Source organism: Mustela putorius, unplaced genomic scaffold, assembly GCF_011764305.1.
Source record: "Mustela putorius furo isolate JIRA1106 unplaced genomic scaffold, ASM1176430v1.1 tig00000139_pilon_pilon_pilon, whole genome shotgun sequence".
Lineage (NCBI taxonomy): Eukaryota > Metazoa > Chordata > Mammalia > Carnivora > Mustelidae > Mustela > Mustela putorius.
In genome coordinates, this window is record NW_025421293.1 from 15,675,582 (window position 1) to 15,689,598 (window position 14,017).

The 14,017-nt window shown below is 42.1% G+C and overlaps 1 protein-coding gene across 6 annotated transcripts in view; it reads left to right on the forward strand.

Annotated features, from left to right (window-relative positions):
• LOC123390715 (transport and Golgi organization protein 1 homolog) overlaps positions 1–14,017 on the forward strand; it is a 54,164-nt gene that overhangs the window by 26,939 nt on the left and 13,208 nt on the right. For 3 of the 6 annotated variants that reach the window (XM_045075209.1, XM_045075208.1, XM_045075206.1), the window contains 7 exons: positions 1,202–1,333; positions 5,453–5,474; positions 7,207–7,295; positions 7,524–7,598; positions 8,536–8,599; positions 8,766–8,892; positions 11,466–11,567. In XM_045075209.1, the coding sequence (XP_044931144.1) occupies positions 7,227–7,295; positions 7,524–7,598; positions 8,536–8,599; positions 8,766–8,892; positions 11,466–11,567 (437 nt within the window). In that variant the 5' untranslated portion in view covers positions 1,202–1,333; positions 5,453–5,474; positions 7,207–7,226. Of the gene's footprint in view, positions 1–1,201; positions 1,334–5,452; positions 5,475–5,509; positions 5,702–7,206; positions 7,296–7,523; positions 7,599–8,535; positions 8,600–8,765; positions 8,893–11,465; positions 11,568–14,017 lie in introns of those variants that run through there. The other 3 variants (XM_045075211.1, XM_045075207.1, XM_045075210.1) reach the window with 3 other exon arrangements.

A 14,017-nucleotide genomic window follows, 5' to 3' on the forward strand; every position in this document is an offset into this window, starting at 1 on the left:
TAGTGTCTTTTCTCCTGAAATACTTCTAAGTGTAGTTTTTGTAAAATGATGTGTTCCTAGCTTTGGTGTTTGTATCCAGGAATTTTGTATTAGAATTCACAGGCACCTGGGGCGGTTCAGGCAGTTAAGTGTCTGCCTTAGGCTTGGGTCATGATCCCAGGGTGCTGGGATTGGTTGGGCTCCCTGCTCAGCTGCCACTCAGCTACTCAGTCTCCCTCTGCCTTTTCCCATCTCTCTTTCAAATAAATAAATACATTCGTTAATATTTTCCCTGTTTAGAAAGTTAAATTTTAAGCTGCTCTTGCATGATTTACTTACAGTACCAAGAAATAGGAACATGAATTGCTTCCATTGGCTTTTTGGAGATACTAACCCTCACAGATATGCTTAGAACATACATGATCACCTGATTATGTACTTCAGAAATCTGACATCTGGGTTTGCGATTCAGAATCAGAGTGAGCATTGAAAGAAAACATCAATGTTTTCAGAAACTAATCAGTAACTCTGATTTATTTTTATTGGGCAATAATCACATGTCGTATTAACGAGCAGCCTCCTGTCTCTCTCACTTATGTCCTGATCTATAAACATGTGTCCATATAATGTGCTCATTTGTACCTCTAGTACTAATTCTATTCATGCTTTCTCTCATTCGTCCATAAATTTTGTGTGTAGTTTTGGAAATGGTCCAAAGGAGTTTTTCCAGGTCCTTCATGGATGTACAATAGAAGTCACTGACTGCTTACCTATTCTAAGTTTACATTGACTTACCTTGTTTATTTTATGTTGGCTTATAAATTCTCAAGTTCTGTTAGCTATAGAAAAAAAAGTTGCAATGTGCTTGTAGATAAAATAAAATCTCTTAAGATTTGTCTATTAGATTTTGCCTGCATCTTTAGTGTGTCATAATGTATATATGATCACAACATCTTTTCAAAGAATACTTTTTGTTGATATTTGACATAGGGAAGCAACAAGGAAGCCATCATCATGGTAAGTTGGTAAACACACTCATCACTGCCAAAAGTTTGCCCCAGCTCCTTGGAAATGCCTCTGTGCTCCTTCTCCTCCAGGAGGAGCTAGTTAAGAGGTATGCTCACCTCCTGGAGGCTGACTGAGGGTTTGTAAAGTTGATATTTTGTGACAGATACACAGTAAAAGTCTTTGAGATTCCTCATTGTCTCAAATGGTATTTCAGCTTGTCCTTTCCTTGCCTGATCCTTTCTGTCTTGGCCCTCATGGGATTGAAGTTCTGTGGAAGCTTCTCATTTTAACTGCCTTCTTGGGAACTTGTGCCTTTCTCATATACCTCTGGAGAACCATCCTCGCTGTAAGTATATTAATGTAACTTCTGTACTTTCAATCATAAATAAGCAAAAAATGTTAGAGTCCCTGGACATTTTTATGTCCATTCAGTACTACAAATTTCCCTCTAATATGTCAATTTTGATTATCACCTAGATTGATGTAGTTTTAAATTTCTATTGAAGTGACTTCTTGATCCATATGTTCTTTTTTTAAGTTCAAGCATAATTGGCAAACCGTGTAATGTGATTTTCAGGTGTACAACATGACTCCGCAATTCTGTACATTTCTCAGTGCTCAGCAGAAGAAGTGCGCTCTTCTTTCCCTTCACCTCCTTCACCCATCCCTCCACCCACCTGCCCTTCCACCCATGTCTTCTTTAGAAGTGGGCTGTTGAATCTCTCTCTCTCTGGTCATTTCTCCAGCTATCTTTCTGTTCTCGATCTCTAGTTTAAGTCAACTGGGGTCTGAGAGCATAGTTCCGGTGATTTCGATTCCTTTGGTGGTTCACATGTGTTGTATGGCCCCGAATTTTGGCTCTCTTAGTGACTGTTTCATGTCAGCCCGAGCAGAATGTCTATACCTCATTGTTGAATGAAATATTCTGCCGATGATAGTGGATGGGGTGGATGGGTGATGCTGGTCAGTTCACCTGTGTTCTCATGGATCTTCTGCATCTCTGGGTCTGTCAATGAGGGATAAGAGGATTTTGAATTCTCCAGCTGTAGGAATGGATTCATCTGTTCCCACCAGCAGTATTTTCAGTTTCTGTTTCATGTGCTCTGACACTCTGTTGTTGATGCACACACATTAGAAATTGTTGTGTCTTTTTGGAGAATTGACCCCTTCATCATTGAAATAATGCCCGCCATTATTCCTGACGGGTTTCCTTACTGTGTGGTGTGTGTTGAAGGACCATTTCACTGGCCACAGATTTCTAGCTCGATGTTCCTTTAAACAGTATAAACACTTCACCCTTCTTGATGGCATGGTTTCTGAAAAGAAGTGTGATGTCGTTCTTATCCTTTTCTCTGGAGTAAGGTGTTACTGCTCACCTCTCCCCTTCCCCACCCACTCCCAATCCCTGCTCCAGATTTCCAGAACAATTTATTTGTCTTTAATGATCTGTAGCTGAATATTCTAGATTAGGAAACATTGGTGGTTTTGGTTTATTGTTTGTGTGTGTGTGTGTGTGTGTGTGTGTGTGTTTTGGTATTTATCCTTCTTTCAATGTTTTGATTTTCCTGGATCTTGATTAGGTAACTACATTAATTTCAGACAATCCTCTGTCATTATTCCTTCAAATAGCTCTCCGTCCACTCTCCTATAGGAATAGGTATTCCTGTTATGTGTGTGTTACACATTTTGTAATGACCTATCAGTCTTGGGTTTTCTGTGTTGTCTGTGTAATTTTTGTCTTTGTGTTTCTCTTTTGGAAGTTTCTTTCCTGTCAATGATTCTTTCCTCTGGTTTATTTTGAGTCTCTTCATGAAGCCAGCGCAAGCACTCTTGATTTTTATAATGGTGTTGTTGTCTTTCTAGACAACATGTTACAATCTTAGGGCTTCCTATCTCTGCCCACATTTACCATCTCTTCTTCCTCTTGTGCACTTTTCCCTTAGACCCAGTATCTTACATCAAAGAGACTTGAAAGTCCAGCCTGCTCTCCCCATCACTTCTGCCACAGGAAGTGTGATTCTCGTGCTTGCTGTCATGGTTTTTACCTGCAGCATGCCTTGTAGGGTTGTGTTGAAAGCTAGATACTGTGTCCTGCTGAAGGAAGGGAGGTAAGTGGGAGTTAGGGTGAGGTTTTCTGCTTCTCTGGCTCGGAGTTAGACTGAGGTCCTCGCCGGTGAGACAGGGAGGAGATGGCACTGGAGTTGAGGATTTCCCTCACCTCTGTGGCTGAGTCTTTGGGAAACCCCCATTTAGACTCTGGAGACATAGTTTCATTTGAGGGCAGACCTTTGTAAGAAGAAAGAACTCTTTTGAGTTTCTTTCTCCGTGGGACTATTCCCCCTCTCCCTCACAATGGAGAAAACTTCCCTTCAAAGAGAAAAGAAAAATATTATATATTTGGTGTAGCCATCGACCTTTCCACTTCCCCTGCCCATGGGGCTGGTGACATAGGCCACAGGAGCTCAGAGGTTCCTAATCAACATGTGAAATCAAAGGAATAACCATGGCTTTCTGATTTCCCTCCCCTGATGCACTCTCCCCAACAACATACTATGACTGGTTTATTGATAGCATGGTGATATTCCAATATCCTGGCAAGATTTGCAGGTTGGCCCCAGCCTCTCATCATCCTGTAAACCTTTTAAAACAGGAAATATGTTAATGGTGTCAAAGTGAGGTCTTGCCTAGATGTTGTTGAGCTATAATAACATGAGGGTGACTCAAATCTGAATTGCCTCACTTCCCTTCTTGGAACCATCAGCTGTCATTTCTGTCATGGCTTATGCTTCTTCTCATAATGGGCCACTCTTTATCTCATCTGATGGCTTTTACTTCTTTTTGATGACACTGCATTTAAACAGTCTGGGAAACTGCATAGCACCTGATATGTCATAACTGTGTGTGAATTCAGCAAACAGCCAACTCTTTGTAAGGTTTCAAGATAGCTTTGTAGAGAAGGAAAGAGGTGGCATATCCTTGACAACAGCCTTTGCTCCCGTGCCTGCCTGCCTGCCTTCTTTCCTCCTTCCTTCCATTTTCTTTCTTTCAGTATTTTAAAATAATCCCAAATTCTGTACTTCAGTGCAGATACTGGGTTGCAAAAATGTGAGGGAAATATACTAAGTGAAATAAGTCCAGTGGATAAAGTCAATTATCCTTTGGTTTCACTTATTTGTGGAACATAAGGAATAGCATAGGGAATATTTGGAGAAGGAAGGGAAAAATGAATCAGGGGGGGGAAGAGTCAGAGGGGGAGATGAACCATGAGAGACTATGGACTCTGGGAATCAAACTGAGGGTTTTAGAGGAGAGGGGTATGAGGAGCCTGGTGATGGGTAATAAGGAGGGTACCGATTTCATGGAGCACTGGGTGTTATACACAAACAGTGTATCCTGGAACACTACATCAAAAACTAATGACAGAAGGGACAAGATGGCGCGGGAAAGTAGGAAGAGGCACCTTTTCAACCTGTACTCTAAAGCGAGCTGATTACCTACCAAAGAACTCTGATCACCTATGAAATCAGCATGAGATCAGAATTTTACACATCTGGATCTCAACAGGGGCAGAAGACGCCAATGGGCAGGTAAAGCAGAGTGGGAAAGGCGGACTGATATTGCAAGATAAACAAAAGGGGGAGGGAGCCACCAGAGCTGACCAGTTGGAAAGTAATACCCTAATACGAGCGAGCGTGCCCAGTGTCTGGGGACCAGCATTAACTTGGAGACTGGTTGAAAGCACTCCAAAAGAGCAAAGGAACGTGGGGGGTAAATTGTTGGAATCGGGGCAGCTAGGGACAGGGGCTTAAGTCCTCGGTCCCAGGACAGCCTCCCCTGCATCTGAGCCAGAGAGAGTGTGACAAAGAAACCAGATCTTGGTCCCAGAGCCGCCAGCAAACCCGAGATTGCATGGGTTCTGGCTCCTGTAAAGGGATGGGAGCCACACAGGATGGCAGAATGTGTGAGCCCTGCTACAGAGCCTCTAATGTGCATGTCCCTCAATCCTCCCCTGAGAGAGGTACAAAGGCCCAGCCAGCGCTCTTTGATATGCGCCATTGTTTCAGAGCCTAACAAAGGCACCCCAAACTCTCCCAGGAGAGAGGTGCTCGAAGGCCCAGCCTGGTGCTTTTGGACCTGCACCCGTTCTCAGAGCCTGAGACGTGCAAGCGACCCACAGCCTCCCCCAAAAGAGGTGCATGCAAGCCAGGTGCTCTTAGACCAAGAATTTGGGGGCAAAAATAAGTTTAAACACACTTGTGCTCTTTATCATAAATTGATTGTGAACCATGATGACTTCATCAGAAATTCTAATTTTATCTTCCTTTTTAATCCTGTGAATTCATACTGCTAAGCAAAGTGATTGTTGTCATATCTTTGGATTATAATTGTGGTACTATCTGTACTATAGATTATTACTCATAATATGTTTTGTCATCCAGCTTATCTTTGTTTCTTCCTCTCTTAGATAAAGCCTCGACAATACGAAGGTAAGTTTTGGGGCTTCAGTTTTTCTTTGCCAAAAATTCTCAGTACCCGTATTTGATGTGTGTTTAATTTGATGAGGGATAAATATGGTGACTTCTGATGTCTCACTGACTTAAGTCTTGAAAATGCTTCTCTTCCCCATGTGGAGTCTAAGTGACAGTGTGGAGGGAGTTGCCATCTCTAAGAGACCAGGAGAAGGAACTCTTCGTGGGACTAGGGAGAATACAAGGTGTAATTTTGCAGAGACATGTTTAGGAGGCAAGTGATGATGACAGCGTGAGGTCTGGAGTGAGTACTTCACCATGAGCTGGCTCTTGGTGAGATGTCAAGAGGAGAAAACTCTCTGAGTCTAGCAAAATGGCTACACATAGGGAAGAAGGCAGATATCGCCATACAGAGCGTGTGTTACAGGAGAGAAGTAAACTGTGGTTTTAAGTCTGAAGTGGAGGGGTCGTCGCCTGCCAGGGGAGAATGAATGGAATAAAGCCTGTGCCAGCGGGGATAATGGATAGTGTGTGGGGATCATGGATTGTGGTGATTCCATGGTGCTGGCTGTTGACGGCCTGGGTGGCCACCTGGCACTTAGGAAACCATTGAATGCCATTGTTCGTTGTTGTGAGTGTGGAAGTGGTTCTGGTGAGAAGAGAGGTCTCAGAGCAGGAGAGCACTCACAGTGGGTCAGGAGAAGAGAAGTTTGCACTTTGAGGCAAGATGAGAGAATTATTTTTTAAGAGATTCTGTTTATTCACTAGATATATATATAGAGAGAGCACAAGCTGGCAGAGTGGGAGGCAGACAGAGAGGGAGAAGCAGGTCCTTGCTGAGCAGAGAGTTGGATGTGGGATGTGATCCCAGGACCCAGGATCCTGATCCCAGCAGAAGGCAGACCCTTAACCAACTGAGCCACCCAGGTGCCCCACGATGAGAAAATTAAGTGGCTCTTAGAGGAGTCTGTGTTCTAGACCTTACAAGTGTTATGCAGCTGCCATCAGTCTCCTCATGCGTATTGTTTTCCTTTAAGGGTGGAGGGTAACATTCTCCTGTTGTGATGAAAAAAGCTTGTCTTCTCAGGCTTGTACATTATCCAGGGCCTCCAAAGACTCTCTGTAACGTGGAGATTGTACCCAAATGTGTTTATAGCAGAGATCTTGTCCTCCAGAGCCCCCAGCCTGGGGTCCATGAAAGGCAATCTGGGAGCAGCAGAAAGTTTCTGAAGGCCTGTGAGTTGTCACTCACCTGACATCTTGAGCTTTCCTTGTGTGGAATTCCAAGTAGGACCTGGAAGTGGACAATCCACTGAGCAGGAACAATGTATAGTTTTACTCATTATGTGTTATTTGCAGGGACCTGATTTTGTATCTATCTGAATCACTGGAGGAGAGAGATGTTAGTTGCTAGGATGCTTGATTTTTCAGTCACATCTCTGGCGATGACATTAGCATATGCAAGGTTTGAATTTTCCAAGAATGGTGCTTACAGGTGGGAGAAAAATGAGAAAGCTTTCGATTGTTTCTTTTTTTTATGTTTGAAAAACCTTTTAAGTAGGAATCTCACTGATATAGAATGTCTTGGGTTTCAAATGCTGCTACAACATGCTTCCTTCAGGCACAATGGGAATGCTAGCAAGTTAGTGACACCCAAGTGTCAGAGAATGTACTCTGGTGCTAATATATTGGGATTATTCAATGTCGCTGTTTTTGCTAATTATCTTAAAATTCTTTTTTCTCCTTTCAGTTACTTTAGACCAAATCAAGATGAAGATTAATAACCTTAAAAACGAAAACAGGGATCTTGAAAAAAACATAGCGAGTTGGGAGGAGAAGGTATGTGTGCCCTTTCAAATATTTTTGTGTGATTTCATATTGGTTACTTACCCTCTGGTAGTTCATTCTATCGATCTATATCATGCAACCCAGAAATGGTCCTTGAGTAAGAGAAGCTTCACAAATGTAGAGTACTGCCTCTTTCTTTGTCACAAAAGGAGAGGCAGAAATATACGTTTCTTTAACATGCTATTTTGGACTTCTGATTCTTTTTCATATTTTTTGTAGGCCAGGGAAGCAAAGAAGCAAGCAGAAACGAAGAGAGAACATAAGCGTTCCCTTGCTGGAGTACGTAAATTAAAAGTAAGACTCCTTTCTTTGCCTGAATTGTGTTCTAACAGCAGAAATAAAAGTAATAAAATATTATTATTATTAAAATTATTATTATTTCAAAGATTGATTTGAGAGAAGGAAAGAGTGAGGGGAGGGGTTCTGAAGGAGACAGAGAGAGAATGCCAAGCTGACACCGTGCCAAGTGTTTCGCCTGATGCGGGGATCAATCCCATGACCCTGAGATCAGGACTTGAGGCAAACGAAAGCAGGAGTCAGACACTCCACAGACTGGGCCACCCAGGTGCAACCCAGGTGCCCCAAGGAATGAATCACTGTTACTCATTCAATATGTTTTCTTGAAGGAGAACATCAAAAAGGTGGAAGAGATTAATGAAAATTTGAAGGACTCCCTTCATTGTAAACAGGCTCTCTTACAAGCTCAGAGAGAAAAGAATATTAAGAATGTGGATGTGGTAAAAGTTAGGTGTTAGTTGTACTATAATGTGGCTTGGGAGGCTTTTGGTTTATTTGGGTGAGGTGAGTGCAGTGTACTCCTGTGCTGTTTGCGCAGTAGAGCGTGGGCGTCTGGGAACAGCAACCTCTACTGAACCGTGAGCTGTGATTTCACTTAGGACCACCCCGATGAGATTTGCAATTTCAAGGCCTAGGAAGTATGGTTTATTTCACAGCTGGGTAATCATCACATCACTCAGCGCTGCCCTCCAAGTTACATAGAAAATCCCACAAAATACGTGAGCAGTGAAGGATGATAGCAAGCCCAATATGTATATTAGAATATTATTTTATATCAGTTCCTCTAAGAAAGCCATTTGTGCGGTTTTTGACATGAACTAGTTTCTTTACTTGCCCCTTATTCCATTTATGCCTCAAGGGCTTTCTTTGTTGCCCTCCATGATCCTGTCCTGTTAGGTGCCCTCATATGTCTTTTCTCAAATCTGTCTTAAAGGCCCAAGATGCACTGGCGGATCAAGAGTTGAGAGCCTTGACATCAAAAAACCAAGAACTGAAAGGTACTTTGTTTTGGGGGATGAAATCTCCATATGGTGGCAATGAGTTTGCATCGGGCAGGGAGAGAATGCCTTTCTGCCTTCACAGCCTTGCCCTTCTCCTTTCCCCATTGAAACCAAGTTCTCAAGTCATGGCACAAACATAGAAAATTAAACTCATCCTTTACAGAAAGGAAAACATTCCTGGAAGACCAGTGTAATGCCCTGAGTTCTAAAGAAGCAGAATTGAACCTGCTAAAGAAAAAATTGGATATGGTGGTGGAGTTCTCTGAAAACCGAAAACTGACTGCAGAAGAGTAAGCCATTGCTGTGTTGTCATAGATATTGTTGTATGAATTTTCGTGGCGGCAAGTATTTGGATCTTCTGGAATTGGATCTTTGTGTACTTTTGCCAAATGTATTCTGTAGAATTGTGCCTGCCCTTCCTGTCTTGATTTGTGTAACCTGAATTTTCCTTTCTGTTCTAATGACTTGCCACATGTTATTGTGTGATTCATTGGGGAAGAAGGGGGAAGGTACCAGCATTAATCACTTTGATACATGGATCCCCTCTGGATCAGTCTACATTTCCCTTTCATTTTAACTCTCATCACATGCTCTGACCACTCCTGCATTAGGTCCATTTCTTGTTCAGTATGAGACTTGGGTCCAGAACATGGAGAGAAAAATGGAATTCTCTTCCTGCAGAAACAGGGAAAGTTTCTTTGTGGGAAGTGTGCTGGGGCTCCAGCAATACTGTTCCCTTTATCTGGTGTACAACTGAGATCTTTCGCTGCAGCCCAATACCTTAGAAGGCCAGGGTATTTCCTGACCACCTGATTTTCTTTTTTTTTTCTTTCTTTCTTTCTTTCAAGAGATTTTATTTATCTATTTGACAGAAAGAGACACCGCGAGAGAGAGATCACAAGCAGGGGGAGTGTGAGAGGGAGAAGCAGGCTTCCCGCCAAACAGGGAGTCCAGTGTGGGGCTCTATTGCAGGACCCTGGGATCATGACCTGTACCAAATACTTTTAAGCAGATAATTACTGAGCCATCCTGGTGCCCCTCCACACGATTTTCTAGGTGTATGTCTCTTAGATCCCAACCAAAGCCTGCATTTTCACTAAGTCTCATCTTTGCTGGCTGGATGAGAGCTTCACTTGTTGCATTCCAAACTGTCCCCAAAAGGTTGCTTATTCATTTACTTTGTATTCACTCGCCTGTTCTAGAATTCACTGATGTGTCCTCCGGAAACTGGCTCCCACTGCCAGGCTGGCTTTCTCCTAGGCTTCCTTCTTCTCCATCTGATTATCATGTTTCTTCATGTGCTCTTTAGAAATTGGGTGCATTCACTCACAAGTTTGCTCTCTTGTCCAGTGTGTCCTTTTATTTCTCAGGAGAGATAAGGACGTTGGAGTCCCTCATTCATGTGGAAAAGCAAAACTGTTCCCTGTCTACCCTGGAGACTCAGCTTTGTGTTATTCCTTCCCACATCGGGAGTGGGGGCCACTCTCTCACAGGCACTTGGGTTCTGTTCATTGGTAAAGACCCACTCCCCTCACTCTTTCCTTCTCTCAAATCAATCTTTGAAATAATATTAATTTTAATAATAAGAATATTTCATTACTTTTATTTCTGCTGTTAGAACACAATTCAGGCAAAGAAAGGAGTCTTACTTTTAATTTACGTACTTCAGGACCTTCTTGGGGCAGGCCCAATGTCCTGACCACCTTTCTCTCTTCAACACCATATCCCTGAGCCACACACTGACTGCCGCTCCAGAAGACATTTGCTGAAGGATGGTTGAGAGACCAGAAGCAGATGCTCCTGTCCTTCTCTTTCTAGAGCTTTTGTCTATCCCTAAGTCTTTCTGCATGAGATTCTTGACAAGTGTCCTGTTGAAACCTTGTGAATGAACACCATGAACAAAAGAGTTGAGGGCAGCCCAGCAGACCAAACTTTCTAAGCATCACCGTTTGCTGCCTTCACCATCCATGAAGCTGGTTTTGGTCAAGAAGGTTGACTTGGGGGGCCTGGGTGGTTCAGTAGGTTAGAGCCTCTGCTTTCGGCTGAGTTCATGGTCCCCCTGGGATGGAGCCCAGCATTGGGTTCTCTGCTCAGTGGACAGCCTGCTTCACCCCACCACCCTCTGCCTACCTCACTGCATACTTGAGATCTCTCTCTCTCAAATAAATAAATAAAATCTTTTTTTTTTAAAAATAAAGTTAGAGTCACTGGAGTTGACAGATTTACATCTGAACTATGTTCCACTGAGATAACACCCTGAGTATGTGACAGTTCACATGGATTATATGAGGACATATTTTCGGCACTAAGATTGGCCTTTTCCTATACTAGGATCTTTCACAAGGGGCTAGGGGTTGTACTTCTAAAGCCTAGAGATGTGTGGGAGTGAGTTTCCATACCAGTGAAGCCATATTCTGGAAGTTCCTTTGGGCTGAATGTGGGGGCACAGCCTTGGTCTGAGGATCAGGGCTCCCCACAGAGACTAATGATGGGCCCCTATTCATCCTAATGAGTGTAGCTCGTCAGGCTTGGCTTTTCACTTTGAATTGAAATGAGCCTTCACCATCTCAAACCAAAGACGCATTCCAAGAGGGCACAGAGTGCAATATTATTTGGTGACATGGTGAATGAATTAAAGTAGACAAGTAAAAAGACAGCCCCGATTGCAGGGAGCTTGGCCAGCAGCAAAAGTTCGATGTTTCTTCAACACTAAATGGGGCCTTCATTCATTTCCCTGTTGTGTTGTCAGTCTGTGCTTTTAGCAGGGACATTCCAACATAGGCCATCAAGTGTGCTAGAAGAATAAATGGCAAAAATTCAGGACCGTGGCTACTGGACAATGTATATATCTCTCCCATCTTAGGAAGCTAGAAGAGAAACTGTATGAATTGAATGCAACTAAGAATGAGCTGTTAGCTGCCGATAAATATCTGAAAGTAACTGAAGAAGAAATGGAGAAGTACAGGTAAGTTCAGACACTACATACTATTGGCTCCTGAAAAGTTCCCTTTGGATTTTTTTTTAAATTTTTTAATTTTCTTATAAACCTATGATGTATTCTTAGCCCCAGGGGTACAGGTCTGTTATTCACCAGGGTTACACACTTCACAGCACTCACCATAGCTCATACCCTCCCCAGTGTCCATAACCCCACCATCCTCTCCCTACAACCTTCCCCCCAGCATCCCTCAGTTTATTTTGTGACATCTTGTTTCATTTATTCTTTTCCTACTCCACAACCCCCCACGTTGCATCTCCACTTCCTCATGTCAGGGAGACCCTATGATAGTTGTCTTTATCCGGTCGACTTCTTTCGATAAGGATAATTCCCTCTAGTTCCATGCACGTCGTCGCAAATGGCAAGATATTTCTTTTGATGGTTTCATAGTATTCCACTCTATATATATATATACCACATCTTCTTTATCCACTCATTTGTTGATGGACATCTAGGTCCTTTCCATCATTTGGCTATTGTGGACATTGCTGCTATAAACATTCAGGTACACGTGGCCCTTCAGATCACTACGTTTGTATCATTAGGGTAAATAGCCAGTAGTGCAATTTCTGGGTCATAGGGTAGCTCTATTTTCAGCTTTTTGACAAACCACCATGCTGTTTTCCAGAGTTGGTTGTACCAGCTTACATTTCCACCAAAAGTGTAAGAGTGTTCCTTTTTCTATGCATCCTCGCCAGCATCTGTCATTTCCTGACTTGTTAATCTTAGCCATTCTGACTAGTGTGAGGTGGTATCTCATTGTGGTTTTGATTTGAATTTCCCTGATGCCGAGTGATGTGGAGCAATTTTTCATGTGTCTGTTGGCCATCTGGATGTCTTTGCAGAAATGTCTGTTTCATGTCCTCTGCCATTTCTTGATTGGATTATTTGTTCTTTGGGTGTTTGAGTTTCCGAAGCTCTTTATAGATTTTGGATCTTACCCCTTTATCTGATATGTTGTTTGCCAATATCTTCTCCCATTCTGTCAGTTGTCTTTTGGTTTTGTTAACTGTTTCCTTTGCTGTGCAGAAGCTTTTGGTCTTGATGAAGTTCCAATAGTTTGTTTTTGCCTTTGACTTCCTCCCTTTTGATGATGATTCTAGGAAGAAGTTGCTGTGGTTGAGGTTGAAGATGTTGTTGCCTGTATTCTCCTCAAGGATTTTGATGGATTCCTTACTCACATTGACGTCCTTCGTCCATTTTGAGTCTATTTTCCTGTGTAGTGTAAGGAAATGGTCCAGTTTAATTTTAATGCATGTGGCTGTCCAATTTTCCCAGCACCATTTGTTGAAGAGACTGTCATTTGGACATTGGACGTTCTTTCCTGCTTTGTTGAAGATTAGTTGACCATAGAGTTGAGGGTGTATTTTTTGGGTTCTCTCTTCTGATCCATTGATCTATGTGTCAGTTTTTTTGTTCCAGTACCATTCTGTCTTGATGATGACAGCTTTGTAGCAGAGCTTGAATTCCAGAATTGTGATGCCACCAACTTTGGCTTTCTTTTTCAATATTGCTTTGGCTATTCGAGGTTTTTTCTGGTTCCATATAAATTTTAGGATTATTTTTTCCATTTCTTTGAAAAAAAAAAATGGATGGGATTGCATTAAATGTGTGAATTTCTTTAGGTAGCAAAGACATTTTCATAATATTTGTTTTTCCAATCCAGGTGCATGGAACCTTTTTCCATTTCTTTGTGTCTTCCTCAATTTCTTTCATGAGTACTTTAGAGTTTTCTTAGTATAGATTCTTTGCCTCTTTGCTTAGTTGTATTCCTAATTATCTTGTGGTTTTTGGTGCAGTTGTAAATGGGGTTGACTCCTTAATTTTCGTCCTTTTGTCTTGTTGTTGTGTAAAGCAATGCAACTGATTTCTGTGCATCGGTTTTATATCCTGACACTTTTACTGAATTCCTGTACAAGTTCTAGCAGATTTGGAGTGAAGTCTTTTGGGGTTTCCACATATAGTATCATATCATCTGCAAAGAGTGAGATTTTAACTATTTTTTTTTTTTTGCCGATTTGAATGTTTTTGATATCTTTTTGTTGTCTGATTGCTGAGGCGTGGACTTCTAGTACTATGTTGAATAGCAGTGGTGATAATGGACATCCCTGCCGTGTTCCTGACCTTAGCGGAAAAGCTCTCAGTTTTTTTCTCCATTGAGAATGATATTTGCAGTGGGTTTTCCATAGATGGCTTTGATAATATTGAGATATGTGCTCTCTATCCCTACACTTTGAAGTGTTCTGATGAGGAAGGAATGCTATACTTTGTCCAATGCTTTTTCAGCATCTATTGAGAGTATCATGTGGTTCTTGTTCTTTTCTTAATGTATTGTATCACATTAATTGATTTGCGGATGTTGAACCAACCTTGCAGCCCTGGAATAAATCCCACTTGGTGGTGGAGAATAATCGTTT